General features: G+C 36.2%; 1 protein-coding gene across 2 annotated transcripts in view; it reads left to right on the top strand.

Moving 5' to 3' along the window:
* The window catches only part of LOC133525580 (uncharacterized), a 35,081-nt gene extending 23,294 nt beyond the window's left edge, over nt 1–11,787 (top strand). For both annotated transcript variants that reach the window (XM_061861887.1, XM_061861886.1), the window contains exons 2-3: nt 1,213–1,373; nt 7,958–11,787. In XM_061861887.1, coding sequence (XP_061717871.1) covers nt 1,234–1,373; nt 7,958–10,766 — 2,949 coding nt within the window. In that variant the 5' untranslated portion in view covers nt 1,213–1,233 and the 3' untranslated portion in view covers nt 10,767–11,787. The remainder of the gene's footprint in view (nt 1–1,212; nt 1,374–7,957) is intronic.
* The last annotated feature ends 16,088 nt before the right edge of the window (nt 11,788–27,875 follow it).

Consider the following 27,875-nt stretch of genomic DNA (forward strand, 5'->3'; position numbering starts at 1 on the left):
GGCTTACTTCTCTGGCAGCTTTTTATTTCTATTGAGACCTACATATAATTATATAACGCCACTAGTTGGAAAAATAGGTTTTAGAGCATATAATAATTCTTCTTCTTCCTCGCGTTGTCCCGGCATTTTGCAACGGCTCATGAGAACCTGGGGTCCGCTTGACAACTAATCCCAAGATTTGGCGTAGGCACTAGTTTTTACGAAAGCGACTGCCATCTGACCTTCCAACCCAGAGGGTAAACTAGGCCTTGTTGGGATTAGTCCGGTTTCCTCACGATGTTTTCTTTCACCGAAAAGCGACTGGTAAATATCAAATGATATTTCGTACATAAGTTCCGAAAAACTCATTGGTACGAGCCGGGGTTTGAACCCGCGACCTCCGGATTACAAGTCGCACGCTCTTACCGCTAGGCCACCAGCGCTAGCATATAATGTATATTAGACGAAGTGTAAATATACCCTATGACCATTATGTATACCAAGAATAACGTTATGTATGTCGCTGATTAGGTAATATAGTAGTATGCCTTTTATTACGTTATTCAAGAAGAAGATGATTATATTAAACTATAATATATGAAAGTAATTGTAAAAAATGTAGTGCACCCATAGTTACATACATTATACTTACTGCCTATATTTACTTACTTTAATCGTCAACCGTAACACACATAAATTGTCATGGTTCATAAAACAAAACGTATTTTAATATAATTAACGACCGTTACTAGGAAGATATGTCAATATTTAGTAATGTTAAAACATTAAAGAGCCCACTTAAGCCCTTTCCTTCTCATTGCCATTTGTTTAATTGTCGATCCTCTTGAAGTGTGTCGAATTTTCAATAAATGTTTATAAATTATCGTAACCTTCTTATGCATCATTACGTATTTACATCAGCGGCATCCCACGTCGGTAACGGTAATCTCGCGCAGCTAACGAAAGGCTAACGGAATAGTTTTTCTGGCTTCCTTTATTGTGTAACTTGTTCTCCTTAATCTGTTTTAGTTTGATATTGTCACCGTTAAATAGATTTTTATGTTGTTTTTTAATGGGCGACGTTTGTGTTATAAGCTACCTTTTATTTTGTATTTGTGGCAATATTTTAGAGTAGTTCCATGAAAATTTAAATTGGTTACATTGGTGTGTAAGAATTATTGCCGAATGTTTTTTGTATGTCCTTGTTTTAACGTTTCTTTTCTTTCTTTCCAGGTAATCTGCTATTTGACCAAAATGACGCGACGGAAAAGTGTGTTTTCAAAGTGGACTTTAGTTTTATTAGTAGTTATTTTATGTGAGTTTGTTGATTCAAGACCCCAGGAGGTGACTTCGCCGTCACCAACAAACAATGTACAAACCACAGAATCTACAAGGTATAGATTTAGATATAAGAAACGTAGTTTAACTTCACTTAAGTTACCTGTTGTCATTAGTTTTTTGAATAATTCCGATTTAATTAAAAACAGTTATAGTTATGAAAATGGTTTTAATAGGAATTCGACTACACCCTTAAAAGAAGACCTATATTCTAATGCATATTTCTTTATTACTCAGTCAAAAGAAATGAATAGCCAACCTACTAGACAAAGTCGTTTAGTAAAATCCAAAAGTAATGGGAAAAGAAAGAAGATTGTGTATCCGCCAATTAAAAACGATAATACAAAGAATAACATTAAAATTGTAAATCACAAAAACAATTTAAAAATATCCCAGCCTGTGCATGATCATAAACTACTGATGTCTCATAAAAGTAATCCACCTATACGTAAAATTGTTACTAAATGGAGAGACGAAGCAAAATATGAAGACTTGCATTTAAATTTGGATACTGCCATATCCAATGAAAATACCTTTAACAGTGACCACACAAGTACAGAGTTAAATGATGAAATTTCTACTGAATCTACGGAAAAACAAAATAGCTATCAGAGCTTTAATCATCTTTATAACAAACTAGTAAACAATAGATACAAACCCAAACCGGAATATTCAGAAGAAACTCAAGTTTATTCCAGTAACGTTCACATAATAGACAGATACCCATTCCCAAGCGTTAGGCCCACTTATGTTTTTACAACACCCATGCCTACACCTATAATTACTAATGTGGGTAATCCCCAGCCTTGGCCTCAACCTAGCTTTCAAAACGATTATCGTAAAACTACAAGAAAACCTATGAAAACAAAAAATCCTATCAAAAATCAACATAACTATCATAATTCTGTGTATAATAATTATCCGCAAAACAATTTTGAGGTCACGACTTTCCAACCGTCGACCGCGTATACAGATAGGATCGTCATACGACCGGAAGAATACAGTGCGTCACCCGATGACTGCCCTACTATATTCCTTTCTTTAAACAACACTTTCCAAGGACAAGGCAAGGAAGCATGCCCTGATTTAAACATAGCTGTCAATACAAACGTCATTAACAAAAACGTCGTAATAGAAACTGAGGAAGAAGATGCGGAACTTTTCCCGGGACCCTTTGACGAACCTATCGATGATGATTCAGAAACAGATAGTGCACAAGCTAACGATTATTTTGAATCCGAAGAAAATGAAGAACAGGAAGATGCATCCGTGGAAGGAGAGAGTTTGACAAACTATAATGCGGCCAACCAGGATTTATCATCAGACTCGCCAGAAGCGAGTGGTTTTGGTTCTTCCAGTACAAATCTAGCATCATTACATAAACCCAGTAAGCCAAGTAGTGATCTTGACGACTTATTTAGTTTTTCAGGCTTTTTCGATTTTTTCCGTCCTTCTTTAAATGCTTTAAATTGGTTAGTGTCACTGAGTCCTTTTAATTTTGGATTGCTGTCATTTTTCTTTTCTCCTATAGCAATGATATTTGCCGCGGCATATGGTGTAGCATCTTTTTTCAGTAGTTTGCCTTTTGCAAGAGAAGCACCAAAAGTACAGGTTTACCGACCTGAGTGGCAGTGGGATGATAATATCAAGACGTGGCATCTTAACTCTTTTCCTGGAGACAGAAACTGGAACAAGAGAATACCAAAAAATAGTCAAGAAGTAAGAAGTTCAGTAAAGCCTACTTTGTTCTTTAAACTGAAGGAATGGATGAAGACGTTAACAAAAGAACTTAGGGAAAAAAACGAATTAGAAATTAGGCGTAGGCACAACCGAAAGAAACGAGAGGCCTGGGCACGAAGGGTAAAATAGCCGAAGATTCCATTTTATGATTTTGGCAATTAAGAAAGTTTGTCCCCAAATATTTATTTCATTTAATTAAAACATATGTGACAGTCCACGTCGAAAGGTATGTCCTTATAGCGGACGCTTACGCCATTATTAGCGGCTCCCGAATACTAATGTGGTGCTACGCAACGTAAGCGTGAACTGCCATAAGCAAGACTCGGAAAAACGCCCTTCATTTTAAAAACAACCATTATGTATGGACCGGACCCAATTATGAGTGGACAGTGTTTGTTGTTTGTTGTGTCATTGGGGCATTTTAATGGTTGACACTTTTATAAGGAAGTCTCTGTTGTATGGAACAGGGTTATGTTTTCAAGAGTATGTTGCTGCAGGCAAAATATTTAAAAAAATGTTTACCTACCCTAACATCAATATTTCTTTGTCTAGTTTTGCAAGAATTTAAAAATATTTGCACTTAATGTCATAAGCAATTAAAAAATGTACTCGTCAATATAATTAATTTTTAGTATAAGTATGTTTACTCATGTAAGTAAATTGTAATATTCTTATGAGTAATAAAGATTCTTTAAACCTAAAATGAAGGGCGTTTTTTCCGACCCTTGAGGTACCTTTCAAAGTGTACTGTCACATATAATATAATACTGCTGTCAAATAAGCTAATGACTAAGGGTAACTGTTCTGATTGAATTTCATATATTATTTTTCGTGCCACTAAATCAGTATTTATGAAATTAATTATTTTGTATGTAGATAGAGTCCAACCAAGCTAACTCTGCATCGTATTTGCTATGACATGACTATGTGGTAATAAATAAATATTATAGGACATATTTACTTACTTATTTATAAACTTATTGATAAATTTTACGTTTATAATTACATCCCCTTACTTTTTCTGTTAAAGCCGGTGCAAGTTAGCTTCGGCAGACTTTATTAGTTTAAATATATTAGACATTAAATCGATGATATTAGAAATGTTAGTTTAGTAATAGCGATATTCATACTGGGAAGCATTGAAGATGTAATTTTAGTACAGACCTGTATTTGATGTATTTTTTGTATATTTTTAGCTTTAACCTAAACGTCTTTTAAATTTCTGAAATTGTATTGATAAATTATTTATTTTATGTATTTACGTATATTTATTAAAAACCCTGGCAATTAAAGGAATTAATCATATTAGTATATTGGTACAAAACCTCTGTATTTTTTGATTAAATAGGAATAAATTGAAAATCGAAAAATTAACGATTAAATACATTATGTATATGTATTTAAACGTTATGTACGTTAACGTTATTATGTATATTACCCGATCATCATTTACAACCATAGAAATAATGTAACAGTTTACTATGAGATAATTGCGTATAAAAGTAAGGACTGCTTTCAATTACATTATCAAATCGGAATATTTCGGAATCAATCGTAATTAATTTGGAAATTAAAACTTATGTAAATTATACAGTCACAGTTGCATTTTTCATTTATTAATGTGAACAACCGCTTGTCCATACTTCACCAATATGAAAAGAACATAATGACATACAAATTACACACACAACTTCGACTATGGTAGACAACGGACGGTCTTATCGCTAAAGAGCGACCATACAAAAGTAGTAGTTGGCTCCCATTTTCCTCTCTGGATGTTATTTATTTATTTAATCTTTATTGCACAAAATTAAAAAAATCTTACATTCCAAAAGGCGGACTTAATGCCACGAGGCATTCTCTACCAGTCAACCTTAAGATATTGACTGGATTCTCTGGAGAAGTGGTCGTCCACTTTCCTTTTAAGTACTTTGCGTGACATGCTTCTAAGAAATGAGGACTCAAGACGAAAATATTGTGTAAAATGTGCTTTAAGACTCACGTGCTTTAAGAAAATACCTATTGTATAAAATGTGCATTAAGAATCTCACAAACTCTCCGCGAAAAACCCGCTTCCACATAATCGAAGTTGTCCTTTAAATAACATATATCTACGTCTGGTATTAGTTTTGTTGCTAAAAATCTTAAAAAAATTTTTTTGTACTTGTCGACTATAATGGTTGAATTAAGATTTCCTATACCAAACTATAATTGCGTACTTTTCATGTATGGACTTCCAGCTCAACTATAAGATTCATTTCAATACGTTGTAGTCAACTATAAAAAAAATACCAATCACGTGTCGCCGCGCTCTCATAGAATAGACTAAACGGGCGCGATACTACATTTTTGTCTACTGAGATACTTACCAATTTGCATTCATTTTATTTAGGTTTTATAGCAAAAAAAGTATTATTTTAGATGCCTCGTATAAAAAGTATTGTATACAATAGTGATATAATCAAGCTTTTTAATCTCGTACCGTACTTAGGCTTAGGCGATTGTATAAAAGGATAATTTATACACGTCATTTCACAATAACTGACCAAAACTTAATCTTAAAAAATAATCTAGTTTATATGAAAGAATTCCGCAACGCAGGATTCAACAGGTGGCCACAAATGCAACGAACGTGTTACGTCCCAAACATACCAATGATGATATCCGCATCAGGTTTCGTCATATTTTTTTTATAATAATTTAAGCTAATTATTTAAATACAAATAAAATGGAGCGTGTAGAAAATAAATATTGTATGTAAAACGTTTAGGTACTCGTTCTATGAGTTCTATCGTCTTCGTATCACAATTTCTAGCATTAAAAACCAGTACCAGATATAGATTACTTGAAAAGTTTAATGTCATTTCAGCAAATCATTTTAAAATTAATTCGATTAATACTCTTAGTTAGGAGTCTTTAGTACTGAAATAGTACATTACTATAGAGGCCGGAAAACGAAGGGTTGCAGGCCAAGTATATATAGGAAGCAGATACGCGGCCGGCAACCCCGTTTCTCACCGAGGTTTGTAAAGACTAAAACTCTTAATTCAAACATTCAATGAAAAAAAAAAAATTTAGTCCATTTGTTTTATTCGTAGGTCTGTAAACCTATGACTCGACTGTGTACAGCTAAAAACAAATTACGAATCCATTACAAGACGTTTTGTTACAATTTATCGTTTAAAAATAAAAGAAGGTTTCCTTACAGGCCTAGGTGTGTAAGGCTGTCTGAAATTCCTTTACATATCATATACACTCATCGCACCGGATACCTAATATTTCCGAACCTAATTTAAAGTAAGTTTCATTTCATTGCAAGTCTGAGAAAAAACATATTTCGCCTAAGCGTTATATTTTTAACCCAAAGTTAAGGATTGCGCTGTCTACAGAAAAGACGCTAACAAATTAATCATTTAACGAACTATAAAATGTGTATGACTCCTCTGTTTTGAATCATTAGATCAAATTGTATATTTTACGCACATTGTTGTATGAAATATGATCATGAAGCGAACCATATAAAACTACATAAGTACAAAATAACCTATTAAAGTGGTATATATCAATTATACCTATTTTTCCACATGACCTAATTTGTGAATAAAATGAGCAAATCATATGTGTAAATAGTTAATTAACTTTTTTCAAGCTTTTTTAAAGTAAATCAAATAGTAATGTATATAATTTATTTTTGTCTTTCTATTTTGGAAATAAACGTGTGTTATTTAACCTGGACGTTTTATTTAAAACGGTGTTATATTTATTTGTAAAGTTGTTTAAAAGTAATTTAGTAAATTATCATATGTTAGTGTGTCAATTAAAAAGGTTTAAACTATCAAAAGCAATGAAAATATGTACAATGATGCGTTTTCACTGGTTTTGATTAAATACATATGACAGGTAACATCATGGATTCATGGACCCGGGCCTACTTCCAACATAGAAACATATTATCTGCATATATGGGCCACTTGTACCAATCACTAACCCGCGGTTAACCGGTTAAACCTGGAGTTACCATGGTCACCAGTATATTTCGACACGGGGTTAACGGTTTAACCGGTTAACCCCGGGTTAGAAAGATTGCATATTCAAGCGATAAAAAGACAGATTTTTCGCGGTATGGCCGTAGGTATACAGGTAACATGTAACTAAAATAACAAAACTTAATTAAATCTTAGATGGCATCATTTCTCAACTAATAATCAATATGATTTATTTTTACCATTAAAATTAACCATACTTAGTCACAAAAGTACCAGGGAAGTGTTATTCACTGATGCAGGCATCAATAACCATAAATATATCATGGCCACTTATGTAGTGCAAATAAGACAATCTCCATAGTATGCTTATAGTACATTTATATCTCTAAAATTTCAAAATTCTACTTCAGTTTGAGAAACAGCTGATGAAGATAAGTCCTTCATATTGCAAGTTTAGATCACTTTGCGGTAGCTAAGGCTTTTTACATAAGGTACCGACTGAGAGAAGATTCTCCAAATAAGTAAATAATATTTTACAGTACATATTGTGTTACTTTACCGCACTAGTGCGAAAATTAGCATATTACGTTACTTGTCGAATATTAAAAGGGCCATATGTACTGTAAAACGTTGTACGATACATGTGCGAATAGGTAATTCGCAACTCGTGTCGATATAAAACACTCCCTTCGGTCGTGTTTTAATTTATCGCCACTCGTTTCGAATTTCCTATTTTTCGCACTTGTATCGTAATGTACTAATGTATTTCTTATTTTTATGCTTAGGTAGATAAATGTTTCTTTATTTTGAATAAAGTATAAGTTAACTATTTTTCACTTTTATATGAGATAATTATAAATGCATATTTCGATTAAATTGCTCATTTATTGACATTATGCTTCTCTTAATTTCAGGAGTTCCACTGAAAAAGCTTCAGAAAACGTGACGAAAGAAGAAGTGACTACCAACAGCGTGTCGAGAAATGTCAAGACTAAAGGCGCTGGTATCGGTGACTCCATCAAGATGGTTACCAGTCAGTTGCTTGAAAATCCTTCTAATTCTTCAGGACCAGCACCCATAGTAGCTGACACCAGAATACCCCCGAAACTTAAAAATCAACTTGCACAAAAACATAAAATAAAAACAAGACACGAAAATGGAGAGGAACCCTTAGAAAATGCACATGTAGGTGTCGCTGTACCAGTCACCATGGAAGAGTTGGAATCTGAAAATAAAGTAAATGACGCATCAAATGAATCATCTACATCAAATGAAGGCATTTCTACCTGGATTCTACTAAGTAATCCTACGAATAAAGAAAATATTACATCTACCACTGAGCCCATAAAACCAGCAGATGACAGTATAAAGAAACAGAAACCTCTGTCTTCTAAAAACAAAACGAAACGTCCTCAGGTTAACAAAGTACCAGTAGTTAAACGTCCGATTATTGGTAGTACGAATAAATCTGATTTAGTTGCTGGAGGATCAGCTATAAATGAAAATGTGTACAACAAAATTAAAGATACTGTATTATCAAATGTTCAGAAAAATAAAAGTACTACAACCCAACGCACCACAACACCCTCAACCACCACTATCGCTACAACTACGGAACCTCCTACTACAAAAAAGGAAATTGTTACAAAGCCAACAGTGACCCTACCTGTAGTCAAGGCTACCTCAAAACCGACAAAGAAAAAGAACAAAAATAAGTATAAACTTACTACAACAGAAACACCTGTTGTAAATGAATCTGCTTTATTACCAATGGAGCCAAAAGAACAAGAAATCGAACTTGAAATCAGCACCCCAGCAGCCACTACAAAGAAACCCAAACGCACTTCTACCAAGAAAAAGAAGACAAAGAAGCGCAAGACCACCAAACCTAAACCTGAAACTGGCACAGCAGTTAGTGAAGTTAAAACAAGCAATAAAACAAAATCTAGTAAGCCTTCGAAGAAACCAACTATTACAGATGTTACTGGCCCAATTACCTCGCAAATCTACAATTACTTCTCCAGAGAAGTGATGCCTTCTGTAGGAGTTGGAGTTATTGGTTTAGCAAGTTTGGTCGGTATAGCCAGCTACTTCTTGTATCCTTTCGCAACGCCGGTTAGAAGGACGTTCGAAGTAGATAAGAAAGATGATATATATAAACACAATGCTGAAGAATACGCCAATGATGGAAACGGACAAGCTGAAGAAGAAATGCTTGGAACAGTACTAGCTGGAATGCCAGCACATTCAAAACATAAGCTTAACCCCTATGCTGGCCAAACTACTCATATAAATAGAAACCCATACCCGGTGAAGAAAGACCAAGACCTTAGATACCGTCACGTCTCAACGAGCAGTTATGAGCCCAATTACAATGTGCGCTATCCGCAACAAAAAACTGGCATCGCACATGGCGCTGTATACTCTGAGCCAGTTAACTACAGCCCACAACAGCCACAATATGAGACACGACATGTTTATACAACAGAAAGTAAATACACATACGATAAAGGACCAACTGCTTATACTCCATCTTACCCAGCAGTAGAGCCCATCTACGCAGCACCTCAAACAGGACCATCTGAAATATCATCGTACGGAAGTGATTCGTCTAACGCTGTCGTATATGGAATCAAACCATCATCGGACTCCGATTTCAAACCAGTGTATCCCTTCGAAGGTCAATATTATGGTGAACATCAATCCACTAGCACACCAATGGCGTACGCACCAACTTCAATGTATCTAGGCTCAAATAATGAGGAACAACCCGAAGATACTAAATATGATGAAAATACAAGCGAAGATGAAGGTAGCGAAGACAATAAGTTTGTGGTCGGTAATGTTCCTAAAGAGTTGTCAGACTCCGTTACTCCCGCTGTTGTACCAGAGCATGGGCCAAGAAATTTAAATAGGAAAAAGAGGAGTCCAGTTTACCAAAAGCGTAGTATCACAGGCTCCATTGAGGAAATCCTTAAAGCAGCAAAGGAGCAAAACAAGGATGTGTTTCTTAGCAACGAAATAGACGAAGCTCTGGGATTAACAGTTAAAAACGTGCCAGTACCAACTGAACCAATCAAAATGGAATCAGAAAACAAAACAGCTGAAATTAAAGAAGAAATTGTTCCCGTTTACGCAGCATCTGTGGATCCTACAGAAGAAACAAAAACCACAATAAATATACCCCTTACAACTGAAAAAAGTATTTTTGTAGTTGAAAGTGTATCGACTCTTCCAATTAACAGTAACAAACAAGAAACAACTACTGAAACTGATATGTCAAATGAATTAGACGTTACGACTAAAGCCTTCAGAGTATACGAGGTGTTTTCGTCAAACAGTCCGGTGGATACAATTGAGTCAACTGACACAAACGAAGCAAAAACTGAGACAACAACAGCTAAGAGCTTAATGACTGAAACTACGACTGAATTAAGGTCAGAAACGACTTCAACTATGCCATCTACTTTACCAGTTTCAGAAACAAAAGCACCAGCACCAGTTCCTAGTACTTCAATACCAAAACCAACTATGTACCCAGAAGTTATAACGTACCCTCCTCTAAACCAGGAAGGCGGTATTTTCACATTTCTTAAACGTCTAATAGAATTCAAATACAGACTTGGACTGAGTATTATACAGAATACGTCAGAATCTCTAAATAGGTATTTAAGAAGTATGGAAAATGCGGCGCAGAGCGTAGCAAATGCTTCCAAGACTTAAAATTTTAGCATTTATTTATACTTATCAAATACGCACAACCGTTAGTCTAATATGGTAAAGAGAGGGGAGCGAAAGACTTAAGAAAAATCATAATATGACGAAAAATAGTATTACATACTCAATGCGCATTTTTAAATAAAAATACAAATCTCAAATAGTGTGCGATAATGAATACATATATTTATTTATGTAAGGTATGTATTTTTATCAAAGTAGGTATCGTACTTAAACAACAATTGGGTTGGCTACTGTCACTGGTTTATATGGAGCCAGCAAAGGTTTTACCTGTTTCTAGAGTCTGTCAAGACATTTCCGACAGTAGAAAAAAGCGGCAGATTAAAAAAGTGTAGGCGCGAAGGGTTATCATTCCATAGAAAATTTAAATTTCGCGCCTTTTTCTACTGACAAAGTTTGTCCGACCGGTTTGACCGGTTACGGTTTCGTTATATGAGATTTGGCTTAAAGGGCCAGCATCCAGACCATAAAAAAAACATGAATTTGAGACTATTTGTAGGAATGACTGGTAAAATCTACGCTGACGTCATCTGTAAAATACTTACTTCGACCGGCCGACCCCTAGCCTACTAAGTTATTAAGGTTGTAAGCAAAACAGGGAAATATGTAAGCTATAAAATTATACGTAAAACTTTAGTAAGTATATTATATAAATTATAATTATTATTATAAATTCGGAGGCTGGGTTGAACTTTATTTTTAAAGCCCTACTGAATTTGTGATTTTAACTATTTGCTGTTCTCAGGACGATTAGTATTTTAAGAATTCAACTTAATGTTTTCAAATATACACAAGTAAATGGTAAATTATTCAACGTTACTTAGTAAAAATATCACAATTTCCAAAATTCCTGATGTAAACTCGCAAGTAATTATTATGAAGACTCGTTTATTTAAAGTGATTATTTAAAGGTTTGTTAAGTAATGAAGTAATGTAACGTGCAACTTCATTCCCTTTACTTTGTAAATACCGGATGTAACTACTTAATAAACTTTTTATACCATGATATTGTCATTAATTTCACTTCACATTATTGTTACATTTATTACGGGGCCAATTAACACATTCACTGCCAGACAAAAAACGGCGCACCACCCCAGAAACCGGTGGTCTATAGCTGCGTACAAAACAACCCGCCCAGCGGGTTGTCCGGCATCTGAACAGAGTTTACGAGCGCCCACCAGGTGGGTTCCCGGCAGTGAATGTGTTAAAACTTATATTTAGATGTCAAAATTATGTCATTTGTTATCAACGATTTCGATGAAACTTGCTATGGGGGTTTTCGGGGGCGAAAAATTGATCTTGCTAGGTCTTATCTCTGGGAAAACGTCAATTTTGAGTTCTTTATGTTTTCCGATTAAAGCTCGGTTTCCCCAATATTAGATATTATATAAACAAGTATACCTGACACGGTGAACAATGATCCATATAACAGTTCATTTTTATATGGACCAACTGTTTTTAGACTTTTTTGTACTTAAACGCATTTCTTTATTTAGAACAATTAAGTACTTAATATAAATACAGTAAAAACCTATTTCTTTAAATAATTTTTAAATGAAGTCTATCAAAAACCGATGTGGATGAACTGTTATAGCATAGGGATCATCATTCGCGCCGTCAGGTATAGGGTCCTAGTGAAATGCACGCTCGAATCTTATTCGAATCTTATTACCTTTAAACGAGCAATTCTTGTATATATATATGTATATATATTTCTGTGATCTCGGAAACGGCTCTAACGATTTCGCTGAAATTTGGTATATGGGGGTTTTTGGGGGTATACAATCGATCTAGATTAGTCTTATGTTTGGGAAAACGCGTGTTTTTGAGTTTTCATGCGTTTTTCTTTCGACGCAGAATATGGTCGCTAATTTCGTATTGCCGGCCACTGTCCGTCTGGTCCAGGGGGTTAAGACGCGGACTGCTAAACGAGTGTTACGGGTTCGAATCTCGCCCGGTGACTAACTTTTGTTTTTTTTTTTTATATGTTCAAGTTTATATATAATTTTTTAATTTTTATTGTTTTAGACAAGTTTAATTTAGTAAAAAAATGTAGTTAAGATTATCACCTATACATCACCATATTACAATAAATAGTTATAACCGAGCAAAGCTCGGTCGCCCAGGTACTGATAACCAAAATAATATAATTTTAATATCAAAAGTTTGAATTGAATTCTGTTTCTTTTCTGTGTGTAATAAAAAGTATTCTAAGTAGGCACGAGCCGAATTTATCATTTCGTACCACCACCAACGACAAATTATTTTCTTACCCCTTATTCATAAACGTGAACTAAAGTTACGATGCCGCTAATCATCGTTTATCCCTTTTTCGATGTATTAGTATGATGGAAAGGGACAAACAATGATTAGCGGCATCATCGTAACTTTAGTACACGTTTATGAATAAGGGGGTTATTGAACTTCTTGGTAAATAATGGTTTGATAATGATTAGGCAATCCGAATGTACAAGTAAAAGGCAAGCGAAGGAGTCGGATAGCGCCCCCATAACGTAAAATTTCTAAGAATAAATAATAATAAATAAATAAATAATTATTTTATAAGTTAATGGCCTATCCCTTTGAACAACTCACGAAACATGCGCGGTGTGTCATTGCGAACCTTGTCTGAATGCACGAAGGTTGATATTGGGCTGAAACTTTGTATATGAGCATATTATTAGAGTAAAACAAAAACTATTTCAGCGTTTTTAAAAAACAATTTCCTAAAAGGATCAATTAGGGGTTGAAAGTTTGAATCCATTACAAATGCTTTGAAACTTCATAGAAAAACATAATGTAAGATTAAAAAAAAGTTATTTTAACGTTCTTGATAATTCAACCCCTAAGGACGTTAAAAAGGGGATAGAAGTTTATATGTGGTACGAGTTTTTATTTAAGCTAGGAACTTGAAACTTGGTAAACGGGCATTACCTCTATATTCAAATAGACGAAATCTGATACATATCCCGTTTTTTAGGGTTCCGTACCCAAAGGGTTAAACGGGACCCTATTACTGAAACTTCGCTGTCCGTCCGTTTGTCAACAGGCTGTATCTCATGAACAGTTGACATTTTCACAGATGATGTATTTCTGTTGCCGCTATAACAACAAATACTAAAAACAGAATAAAATAAATATATAAGTACAACAAACATATTTTTTTGCGGTTTTTATAAATAATGGTACGGAACCCTTCGTGCGCGAGTCCGACTCGCACTTGGCCGGTTTTTTTTGTTAATACTGAGTCGACTGTTCAGTGGCGCCCTAGTTAGAAATTAGAAAACGCAATTCCCACTATGAGGGCGCCACTGGACGATCGACTCAGTCTCAACAAAGAGAATGTCTCAATCTCTTAGATACTTTTGGTGCTTAGTCTGATCCGCTATTTTTGATTTTCTTTGGTATTATAATGTTCAGCCGAAACAAAGGTAAGTATTGTATTTTTTTCACAGTAAGTTATTATCTTAAATAGCACATTAATATATTTTCATTTAACTTTTAACATGTAAATACATATTTGAGAATAGCGCCATCTCTGTGTGAAGACGGAAAGCTAGAGCAACGCTATATTTAAAATCTCCGCGACGTCCGCTATACTGGCTGTATAGTTGCTGTGTAGGTAGTTGATCCCGCTATTCGTCGAAAGATGGCGCTGTAATAAAAAACATACATTTCAGATTGTTGTATTTTTATTTTTATTTATCAGAGGCTTAGGCCTGCTAACTTTGACGCGTAGTCTCATATGCTGCTGCTACTATCGATGCTGTACTTTACTTAAAAAATAATAAGTTAAGTATATAAATGTTCTTACGATTGAGCCGTGTGGTATAATCATTAGGGGAATTGTGTTCTCCGATAAACCAAATTGTTAATTTCTGTATAAATCAGTATATATATATATATATATTGTTAAAACCAAGATATTTTATTTTTCAAGTTATCACATTACATGTCACAGTTTTATTTTGCATGTTTTTGCTTTATCAACTAAACACACACGCCACATTTTTCTTTTTAGGTGATCAAGTCAAAAATAAGCAGTCTTAAACTATATATATACTTAGATCAAAAATTGGGTAATAAATAAATAGGACATCAATATTCATATACTGATTGCAGCGCAGATTTCCTCTATGGTTCACTTATCCCGACTGACCTTATGATATACACCGTGTTTTTATTGAATTTCGGTAACTTCGGGGTATCGGTAAGTACGTTTAAGAAAACTAAATGGCATAGTTAATTAAAAAAAAAAAAAAAATTTTTTTTTTTTTTTTTACTATTTTTTTTTTTATAATAAGTAACTAAATGTTGCATATAGCGTTGTTGTAACACGGGCATTACATTTAACTCAACCAAACAATTGAAAACTGTGACATATCAATGCCATTTCGAACGTTGATCGTCCGAGATAGTACTTACGTTTAGTAGCAAATGTATGAATTCGCACTAAACACTAATCAATAAGTAAACAGGCCCTAAGGCAAGTGTGCACGCTCGTAAGGGCCTTATAAGATAAAAATTAATGATTAATTTTCTCCGAAATGGAGTTAATTAGAATATCGGTGTCTTTGAGAAAGTTACTTAATTTAAGCTCAGGAATGCACCCTCGAAATTAACGCAAATCAAAAAAAACACGGTGTACATTTTTGAAATTACCGCGTACTTTTTTGCGTCAAAAAATGTTTCTTCTACTTTTTCCTAATCAGGACACGATACCGGATATGCTCTTAAACAGATCCCGACTATTTTTGTGACGTATACATAATTTAGAAGTCTGTGTACGTTCGAATTGGCATGTGTGATGCACACCAATTACCTACACGACCGTCGAGGTCATATCAAAACCATAACGAGTTGTTAAATTGGAATCGACCTCCAGGGAAACTAAGAACTAAATTCGCACAGTAACCATCAACTAATTTATATTATCTGTTGAAAGCGACTAAATGTCCGGATGTCGGGACTGAATATGTAGGATTCCAGTTTAAAACTAGTTCGCTACTAAACCGTGAATCTGATGGCTAAAGCGGTTTTCACATTGGTACGAATCCACACGCCGTTCCGGAGTGTGAGCGAGACAGTGCTATATAAATTTAAAAAAAAACTAATATAGGAAAATTTTAGACAGATCAACCTGGTCCCATTTTAAGCTCAGTAAGACTTGTAGTAGTAGTAATATATTTAATATACAAAAAAGAATCATAAAACAGGAAAAAACACATATCATTAGTAAGGTACAAAGGCCATTCAGGGATCTCTTCCAGTTAACCTTTTAGCAATTGACGGAGAATTGGAGACGGTAGACATCCAAACTGTATGAAACGGCTTAAAAATAACCGTGGGCCAATCAAACCCCACAGATTTTAACATTTTTAACCAAGCATTCCTTAGGTCATAAGGAGCAAAAAATGTTACATTAGTTTCTCTTGCCGTATAGTTTCTGTTTCTATCACACCTAACCTTATAGCGATGTCCCGCTCGCACACCGCAGCCGTGTGCGATTGGCGTCCAATGTGTAGACCACCTAAACCACGCGCCGATGAGTTGCCTGATCCCGCCGTCTAATCGGCCCGGGTGTTCCATTAATTCAAATGACTCTTCAGTGTTACGCACTGGGTCGGGAAACGCAGCGGTTGTTTAAGCGGTTTGTGAAAAAGAAACTATGTGTTTTTATGTGGTGCTAAGCAAGCGTTAGTTTTGCTTGTTCTATAAACTTATGTTATGATTTTGCTGGAATACAAAACTCTTTCTTTAAATTAATTAGTGTGCCCTGACTTCTTCGGAAGAAAGTCCTATCAACAGAAGACTCTTCTTGGGACAGTTATCATGCTTATATTTATCTAGCACTAAGTAGAGAAAACCAATTAACCCAATGTTCTCTGCTAAATGCAATCTCAATCAAAAACTAATATGAGAATCAGAAACCTGAGGGTCATTCTAACTTGCACCTGTAATTTATGTAAGTTATGTATTTTCTTTTAAATAGGTATGTATCAAACGTATGTTTCTAAAGTTCGAAAGCCGTTTCGGATCTATTTGCGTGCGTATTTTCAGAGGTAAGTGAAGAACTGGGGGCCTAGTCAAGATGAGAATCGTTCATTGAACGCCAAATGAAAACTAAGAATGTATCGGGATGACACATATTACAAAAAGTCACGTGACAGTTTCCATACATTATTAACGTTTCGATTAGCGTTTTCCTTCAACTCTATGAGCTGTAGACCTCGCGAGCATAACTTAAATCTGAATAAATGTATGGCTGCGCCATTTTGAAGAACTACCAAAAACTGAATCGCAAAAAAAAAACTATTTAATCAATGAAACTGCTGACAAAATTTCACGAGAATCGGTTGAAAACATCGAGGAAAACATTTATACGAAAGCCTTTTTGCCCAGGCTGAAACGAAGTCCTTCGCTAAGACTGGGTCCAAAAACGCTTCATGTAAAATACTAGTGCGTAAACTCAGACTTTATTGCCAAAAACGGTCCAAAACAATGAAGTCTCATCGGGGTTTTATGAACCCTTCGTGCTCATGTTAGTGTATAGTTCTTGTACTCGACTTTCAAACATGAACACTTATAGATACGTGCATAAAGGCGTTTTTCCTATAACGGTTTTCAGCGGGCCTACCGCAAAAACCGAAGTAAACAAATTTCGGGCATCTTTCTCTTTTACTCCAATGAAAGCGTAATTAGAGTGACACAGATAGTTGCTCGAAAACGAACTTCGATTTTCGCGGTTATAGTTCTGAATATGCCAAAACTAAAGAGATAACTAGACAGGTTGACGGGCGGAAATGCTTTCATCTTTTATGTACTTTTATGTTTTGGGTTTCATAATTAATGGAGATTAACATGGGAATTAAAACCGGTTAAATAGCGTGAGAATACTGAGAGCTATTGGGAAAGTCATTCAAATAAATAAATAAATAAATAAATATTATACGACATTATTACACAAATTGACTAAGTCCCACAGTAAGCTCAATAAGGCTTGTGTTGAGGGTACTTAGACAACGATATATATAATATATAAATATTTATAAATACTTAAATACATAGAAAACACCCATGACTCAGGAACAAATATCCATGCTCATCACACGAATAAATGCCCTTACCAGGATTTGAACCCGGGACCATCAGCTTCGTAGGCAGGGTCACTACCCACTAGGCCAAACCGGTCGTCAAAGTATTTATAATTTTTTTAGTTGCGCCAGTACTCTTCTAAATTAAATATATCTACAAAATTTAAGCTTCACCTGGGTTTTCATAGAAAAAAATGGTGTAGTGTAGTACAACCAGAAATTGACATTAATCAATTAACTTTTTAATCTGAACATTAATCGATTAAATTTCTTGATTGAACGTTGACAGGCGCTCATTTATGTACGTAACAAATTTAAAAAATCAAGATGTAAAACTAATTAATCGTCACTTTTAATCGTTGCTCGCTATTAAGTCGGTTAATTTTAATCGGTAATCGTTAGTCGACTAAATTTTGCCCGTCTCTGAGTACAACGGAGTAGTGCTGCTCGAATCGTAGCATTTAACAAGTAAAATGGCACCTGTGTGTGTCGGGCTCTGTAAACGCTTCATAATGCAGCATAGCAGCAGGGATGTAATGGATGTGGTTTTATGGGAACCGAAAGCGGAACCAGATGTTTTAAGTTTAGTTTATCGGAACCAGAAACGGAATCGCAGCCGGGACCATAATCAGAGCCTGTGTGAGAGGTGAGAGGTTAAGGGTAGTTCTATTAAAAATAATGCAGTAACAAAAAAAAATGACTTTCTAGGTGTTAAAAGCAAAAAAATGTCTTTGACATCCGATATAACTCCGCTTCAAAAGTAACGGAATTAGAACTGAAACTGACGTGTACCAATAGGAAGTTCCGACTTAACGGAACTGGAACCGGAGCTCCGTAACATCCCTGGCTAGCAGTACCTCAATAACAGGCATTAAGCGGTCACATCACCACAAGGATTAATTCAGATCGCATTGGAAACCGTGTTTAGTGGTCGCAGCCACAATACGACCTGTAACTGGTCAGCAAGCTGTTTCGGTAATGATTTGATATAGTTGGATTGTGGCGGTAATACAATAGCTATACAAATACAAATACAAATATTTATTAATAACAAAAAGTTACAAGTCCTTTCTTGATAGTGAGTACATTCTGTACTTTATACCTTGTAATTACGATTTTAAAATCACAGTGTTGAATTAATTAATTATTCATTATAAAATCAATGTATAAAAGTTCAAATTATAATAGTAACAACAATATTATTTATATAATCAGAATATTTACTTTAAATTATAATAGGTAGGTTAACGTATTCTGCGTAATCGTAGAACACTTCGCTCATGAGCCACATTTTTAATTTATACTTAAAGCCTGCGGTGGTAGCTGCGTTTCTGATACTATCGGGTAAGCGGTTGTAAACAGACGGTTGTATAAGAGCGCCAATACGCAGAACAACTTTTCAATGCCAATGCATACTGCTAGCAATGTTCTGAAGAACTTTTTGAATTAATGCCACCGTCGCGTTTTTATCACCGCACCTCCCGCTGAAGAAACAAAGTTCATCCTCACTTTCTCAACACGTGGCAAACCAAGAACAAGCGGGCATCTCGCTCGTTTTTGTCCAGAACGTACAAGTTGTGGAATGAGCTGCCTTCTGAGGTGTTTCCCTTGCGCTATGATATGGGGTTCTTCAAGAAGCAGGTATTTAGGGTTCTCAAAGGTTGGCAACGTATAAGTAGCTCCTCCGAAGTTGCTTATGTCCATGGGCGGTGATGACTCCTTCCCATCAGGCGGCTCCTCTACTCGTTTGGTGCCTATTATATATTTAAAAAAAAACACAACTATTGTGTAAAGTTAGCATCAATAATAGCGAATGAATTGATGCACAGAAGTATCTGCTAGCCTGGAATACTCTTAATAATCACTACAACTTATAAAACAAAGTCCCCCGCCGCGTGTGTCTGTATGTTCGCGTTAAACTCTAAAACGGTGTTCACTTATGAATAGAGTGATTGCTGAGAAAGGTTTAATTGTATAACACAATATACTACAATACAAATATTCTTTATTGCACACCTCAATAAAAAGCAATACAGAAAGAAAACAGCATCAGATGTAGAGGTAAACAGCAGCGGTCTTATCGCTAAGAACCGATCTCTTCCAGACAACCTTTCGGTAGCGGATATCGAGTATAATTTGTTAAGGTTTTGTCTAAATTCGTGGACCTACCCGTGCGAAGACATGACTTCCTGCTCATATTTTATAAATATTAGTGTTACTTAGGGACAACAAATCGTTATATTTTATTAAATATTACTGCTCGATTTTAGACTTGATAAAATATGCCTTGTCAAAGATCACATTTTACTCGAGAAATAATAACAATTTCTTATTTTTCGATGTTGCCGGTAGATTCATAGTTCTCCGCGAGTATGACCAGTGAAACCTGTATCAAAACATAGTGTGGATCTTACCTTTGATTGTGATCAGCACTGATCCCTTCACATTATGGTCAAAAGAAGCGAATTTCACAGTTCGAGAGAATAATACTACAGTTCGATTGCGAACAGTTCCACGTCGCATGGCACTTGCAGCAAAGAACCCGTGTGTCATCGGTCCGACCTATTATGAGCGATTACCTGCAGAAATAAGGACGGACACATCCGATACAACATTCAAGCGTCTATTGAGAAACTTTTTACTGGACAACCCATTATATTGGTGATGTTATGTGGTTATGTGGTAATAATGGTAATGATTTTTTTGACATAACTGTATAATTGATAATTGCATAATGATTTGACATTGTGTTTGCTTATTCTTGATATTATTTGACGATCCTTTTCAGGTGAAAATTTTCATATATATATTATTATTTAAATTAATTTATTTGGATTATCTTGTTATTGTTTCAGTTTATTTCTGACGATCACAATATAGATTCTTATAAATTGACATTGATGTAATTTGTACTGTAATCATATGTCGTGAAATCTTCCTTCTTCTGGTGCCATGCCCAGTCTAATGGGCGTCGGCGGTCAGCATGGCATTCAGTTATGTCGTGAAATAAATAAATCTAAATCTAAATCGAATAATACCACAGCAACAGAATAGTTTCCAAATAAAAATCAAACCATGGCGAACGTAAACAATCATGACTAAACAAATTAACTGAACTAATTCTAAAACAGAATTGGCAACGCTTTAAAACTGAGCACAAAGCGCCGCCCAAAGCACTAATTAATATCATTTGGGCGCGCCTGAATGCGTTTGATGACAGTTGAATGGCTGCACTCTGTGTTTAGCATGTCCGAGCTACGTAAATATACAGACGGATTTTTAAAACAAGAGGGTAGTTGACGATCGCTTCTTCATACAAACGTGGTCCCCATTTTCTTTTATGGAAAATATTTACTCTCAATTTGTTCTATATTGGCTAGCTATGGCCAATTTTTTTATAGATCTTTTAAAGATCTTTCCAAGATCTTAAATGTGTCTCAATCATTCTTCGAATCGGGCCGTAAGAGTCCCCGGCAAGCTCGGCCAAATTTCACCTTCCCATACAAACGGAGTTTCGTTCTTATTTTAAAACAACGTATGTGATTGTAACGAAAATTAGCACATACAGTGACATGAGGTATATCTAGGACTGAAATTAGTTTATATAGCTCTAGTTTATAAAACTGTTTATAAAAAAGCGCTGGTGGCCTAGCGGTAAGAGCGTGCGACTTGCAATCCGGAGGTCGCGGGTTCGAACCCCGGCTCGTACCAATGAGTTTTTCGGAACTTATGTACGAAATATCATTTGATATTTGCCAGTCGCTTTTCGGTGAAGGAAAGCATCGTGAGGAAACCGGACTAATCCCAACAAGGCCTAGTTTACCCTCTGGGTTGGAAGGTCAGATGGCAGTCGCTTTCGTAAAAACTAGTGCCTACGCCAAATCTTGGGATTAGTTGTCAAGCGGACCTCAGGCTCCCATGAGCCGAGGCAAAATGCCGGGACAACGCGAGGAAGAAGAAGCTCTAGTTTATAAAACAAACGAAATAGAGCAAAAACAAGTTTACTATGTAAATCTTAAATTCGCTGTATTTTTTTAACTATGGTATCTGAGGCTACATAAACTAATTACAGCCTAGGTATATACCTTATCCTATTGGGACCGTGCGAAGTGCGTGGTGGGGGTAAGTAAAGCGATCCCAGCGCATAAGGTGATAAAAATTTGAACTACCTGCGGATAGCGTCTTTAACATTTCGTACAATTATATGGCTCGAAATGAAACTTTGATTTACGAGTACTCCTGAAATATTCATTTAAATAGTATGGTGTAAGGGACCATTGTAATCTGTATGAAATGCTTAATATAACTAACGTATTTATTTTGATAATTGTTAATAATGTATCCATGTAAATAGCTTTGCAAATGCCACATATTACGTGATCTTTTTCTAGAAGTTAAGAATGGATATAGTAAGTTATCCTTAAAAGATAGACATTTCACATCGCGGACTTTTTTGTAGACCTATGAATGAGAAACAACCCCACCATACATTGTGTTGTTATAGCTCAAACGGATTAGGCAGCGTTTTCGATTAAAGCTCCTAGCCAGCGTGATTTTTTCCGACAACATCGTTATATTTCAAACAATTTACACAAAACCTTAACAAGTTATATACTTAAGCCTTCCTCAAGAATCACTCTATTGATAGATGAAAGTCGTATGAAAATCCGTTCAGTAGTTTTTAGTTTTGGAGTAGTTTTATAAGATGTAGTGAATTGACGTTTTCCCCTAGACTTGCGGACACTAGGTTGCGTGACAGTCGTGCACGCTCCCAATTGTAAGTACAAAGTTTCAGAGCAATCTAGCTAGTCGTTTTAAAATGAGAACGTAACTACATTTGCATGGAGAACCAAGTTTGCTGGGGACCCTTAACTTTTATCGTCCTTGGTCCGTAGACGAAACTGTAGGTATTCGTTAATAAAGACATCCTCGCATTAATTCATGACGCAAAAAGGCCGCTGATTTACAAGTATAAATTTATCATGAATCTACATCCATCAAGGCTTATCTCGCTTTTATTTAAATCGCTCGATTTCGAACAATGCCCCTTAATTTATGCGAAGCAATTTTGTACGAATTTCGAACTGTAGTGCGAATTGTGGTGACTCAGATCGCTTTGCTACCAGATGACGCATGGACAACTCGGGCTAAAGTAAGGACGCTAAGCACGAATAATTCCGTACATTGACCCGCTATTTACTGTATCTATCGCATGCGTATAATTATATTGCTGTCCCACTCACACAGTGGCTAATTCTTCGTGCTTAGCGTCCTTAGTTACCTACAATTGTCAAAGTAAGAAGCAATAGTAAATCAAAAACATACTAGCCTACATTACGACAAACTCAAAACACGTTAAAACACTCCCCAGAAGGTCTAATTTTAGATTCACTATCTGCCTCTCTGTCACTATTACATATTCGTGCGAAAGAGGCTCAAATAACGAAATTTCGATTTTCACTGTAAGCTCTCAGGCTAACTTCAAGGGTAATTTCAAAAGGTAGCCAGTAGTTTGGACAAAACACGGTAAAGGATGCAATTGAGTCACTCGCTGCCTAACACCTAAACATGCCTCTATACCTGTCTCGTCTAATGAATGTCCCTATGACGTAGGTTTAACTTAAAAAATAATTCAAGAAATATGTTGGATCTGCCAACAAGGAGATCCTCTGGGGCCTGCAATTTTCAGTTTGGCAATACACCCTATAATCAAAAATTTGACATCTAAATTTAACGTTTGGTACCTGGATGACGGGACCCTAGGAGGTGACTCAAATACTGTATTAGCCGACCTTTCCGTAATAATTGATAAATTTAAATCCATCGGCCTAGAATTAAATTTCGACAAATGTGAACTATTTATTCAAAATTCTCATATTAACCTTGATAACTTGAAACAAAAATTCAACCAACTTGCACCTAACATTAAGTTACTCGACAAAAGTAACCTTTGCCTCCTGGGATCCCCTATATTCGAAGAAAATTTTGCAAATTTTGTTCAAAATTCTGTTTCCAAATTCGAAAATCATTCTTACCGGTTGCTAGAAAAAAGCCCTCATTATGCGTTAAGTATTATAAAATTCAGCCTATTTGTCCCTAAATTAACTTATGTGCTTCGCTGCTGTCCCCTTTGGAAAAATCAAAATCTTCTGTTACAGATAGACTGTTTAATTAAAAGTAATCTAGAATCCGTTCTCAATATCCAGCTAAACGAGCAGTCTTGGACCCAAGGATCCCTTCCCATCCGGCATGGTGGGTTAGGAATCCGCAAAACGTCCAGTGTGGCTTTACCAGCATTTTTGTCGTCAGTCCATAGCTCATCCAGTCTCATAGGAAAAATCCTACGAACAAACTGTGAGGCTACGGGCTTGGCTGATGCCAAAAATGCTTGGCCAGTTGCTTGCCCCGGTCAAAATTTTCCCGAACACCCGAAATCTCAAAGGAGCTGGGACGACATTGCATGTAAATTTACCGTATCTTCTTTACTAAATGAATCCGACACCGAGGGACGAGCCAGACTCCTAGCTGCAGGAACACGGGAAGCTGGATACTGGCTCCATGCGCACCCCTCCCCAAATTTAGGCACGTTTCTAAATCCCGACACACTTCGTATTGCAGTTTGCCTTCGTCTCGGGGTCCCGGTCTGCGCCCCCCATCGCTGCCCCTGCGGAAGTGAAGTTGACCAACTAGGGCACCACGGACTTTCCTGCCAACGAAGCGCTGGCCGCTTTTCAAGACATGCTGCCCTCAATGACATCATCCGCCGGTCTCTAGCCTCAGTTAATGTGCCGGCCCTTTTAGAGCCGACCGGCATATCCAGAACTGACGGCAAGAGACCGGACGGGATGTCCTTGATTCCGTGGAGTATGGGACGGGTGCTGGTGTGGGATGCAACGTGTGTAGACACACTAGCCCCGTCACATCTCCACCGAACTTCCATGAGGGCAGCGACAGCGGCAGAGGCGGCGGAGAACGCCAAGGTAGGAAAATACAGGGGTATCGGCACCGAGTACAATTTTATTCCATTCGGTGTCGAGACCCTTGGTCCGTGGGGCCCTGGCGCTCTGAGTCTCTTCAAAGATCTGTCTAAGAGACTCAGAGACGCCACAGGAGATCAAAGAGCTGGCAGCTTCCTCGCTCAACGCATCAGTCTAACGATCCAGCGAGGAAATGCTGCCAGCGTCTTCGGTACTATGCCGCAGGGGCCATTTTTAGATTTATTTTAGTTTTATTTTAGATTTAATTTAGTAATATTTTAGTTTTAATTTATATTGTGTTTTTATATTAAGAATGAAAGTTGAGTAAAATCGTTTTATGTAGATCATTCGGTTTTAAAAAAAGAAATATGTTTAAATCGTATTTCTGTTCCTTAAATTTTACATTTCTAAATAAATTTGTGAGTTAAAATTCCAAAACAAATCTACAAGCATTTTACGTGGCAGCTACTCCATATAAAAATATGTTATATGAACGTACGTATCATTCGACGCGAGCGGTATACTGGTGACCGCTGATTTTGATTTTTTCTGATACCGAGTCTACGGTGTTTAGTCTCTGAATTGTGTTGCTGATTGTACAAGTTTTCTGTTCGGTTAACAGAGAATTACTTACGAGGGATATGCATATTGAATGCTGTTGTGGGCTTTAACGTCGAAAAGAATGAATAATATGACAGTTTTCGTGCATCCAATACGCGGACTGTTGGGCATGTGTCGGAAATCAGTGAGAAGAATTACCCAAGGAAGCAACTGACAAATTAATAATACTCTTCTTTTTATTCCTAGCGTGTGTTCCGGATTATTGCCTTAATTTTATTATTAATACAGGGTGTTTATTTAATCACCTGCAATAATTTACGGCGTGAATATATAGGTAATACTGAGCAACTTATACTATGGGATTAACCTCGAAATCGCGAAAAAAAATTGTCTGTTTCATACATTTTGGCTGTCTGACCTTGACATTTTCTATGGGAGAGTAAATTTTTTTTTCGCGATTTCGGGGTTGGTCCCATAGTAAAAGTTCCTCAATATGATCTATATATTCACTCCGTAAATAATTGCAGGTGACTAAATAAACACTCTGTATAGATAAACTTTTTAAAGATTTTCCTGGATATCCGATTGAACTTCAAAATTGCGAAGTCGTCTCGAGAATATTTTCTTTGTTGCTGGTCAATGTTGTTTATATTGTAATTATGATAACTTACTATGCATACAGTAAACTTACGTGGAAGTGTGCAGCTAATGTGGAATGTCTTGAAATGCGTTTCAATATTCTGCGGCAAACCATTATCGCCTGTCACCATGTCTGTCACGTTCTGACAAGTATAAGTGCGAAAGTGATAGGCATAGTGATAGGTGATAAAAATTCAACCATACCGCAGCAATCATGCTCTACAAGTACACTTTTGATATTGGCAAAATCATCATACTTTATTTTAATGAAATCCATTTTTTTAAAAGAATAATAACTGTTTAACTGAGGCGATACAACTGATCATCTTTGAAAGTATTTTTAGTTAAAAGTATTCCAATTTTGATAAAAAAATAGACAGTAGTGATGGTTGAAACTGTTGAAAGCTAAACATATAGATATAGAACTTAGTGACTTTCGGAGCGATTAATTGCTAAACGATGTACCTACTTAAAAAAGATGTGCCAACAGAGATTAATTAAACTAAGTGACGGACGTGATGGAGTGTCGCCCTTATTTTTTAGTAATATATTAAGTATTTCAACTAAAACAGCTAGGAAGCTGCTTACAAAAAACACTGACATTCTTAATTTAGGATGGAGACACGAACATGAAAAAACTCTAAGGCTTTCGTTGTTACCATTTTGAGCACGAAATCCTAATATGGCGTCGAGAAAATCTCGTATGTATTAGTATTAAGCGAAAAGGAAAACGCAAATTTCTTGTAAACAACGTGACATGACACGATCGAAATTTACCGTCCCCTCCATGGAATACAGAACAAAAGAGAATCGCAAAAACAACGCAACACTCAACAGTTGCTTTGACCGCATTGTGCAAGGTTACGTTTGGATGACAGATTTAGCAGCATTTCTGTTGCGCGTTATTGCTGAAGTACACGGGTTGTGTCACTGTCAATTTCACTGATGATAAAATGAATGACGGATTTAACGTACTAGTCACGACAAAGATTAAGTCTCAACTTGAGGTTGAGATTCAGGAAGGCGAAGACGTCTCGAGATTTTTTTTTTGTTTTTTGCTCATGAATGTTGTTCAAAGTGTTGAGGAGAGGAGCATGCTCGTCAAATACTGATAGATTATTATGCATTGAACTATTGTGGAAGTATGCAGCTGATGAAAAACTAATCTTGAAACGCGTTTAACCATGTTTTGGTCAACACCCGGAAATCCATCGTGGCTTTTAGTAAAGTCCAGCTATCTCTCTAGTAAAAGCAACTACCGAACAAACGTCATGCTCTACGAGCACACTTGACATAGGCAAAATCATCATAGGTTTGATAGAGTCCATATTTTAAAAGAAAAAGTATCAACTTCTTGTATCAAAGAAATTAATAATGACATCGCCCGCGTCAACGCCGCAAATGCTGCAATAGTTACGTGGCAACAGTATCGCTGCCAGTCGTCATCCGAATGTCACCCTAAGTGTATAGTTCATTAAATCAACAAATTACGTGTCAAAATCTCGCCCAAAAGGGCATGAAAGCGGGACCGCTGGATCGGAAATGTGGGGTTGGGACTTTAATAAAATAAAATGAGAATATTATCGAATGGAGTCCCGCGAGTAATGTTGCGTGCGAGGGGTGGAGGACAGAGAAAGGATTCGAGTTGAAATATACAAAAAAAAAAATTAGCAGAACTCATTTAAAAATTCAAAACAGGCCGCGTAGCCAACGTTAAAATCGTTAACGCTCCGCTAGCGTAGCGTAGTCATCTCTCTCTATCACTCTTCCATATTAGTGCGACTGTGACCGTTGCGTTTCGTTCGCCACGGAGCGTGAAC

The sequence above is a fragment of the Cydia pomonella genome, chromosome 15, assembly GCF_033807575.1.
Source record: "Cydia pomonella isolate Wapato2018A chromosome 15, ilCydPomo1, whole genome shotgun sequence".
NCBI lineage: Eukaryota > Metazoa > Arthropoda > Insecta > Lepidoptera > Tortricidae > Cydia > Cydia pomonella.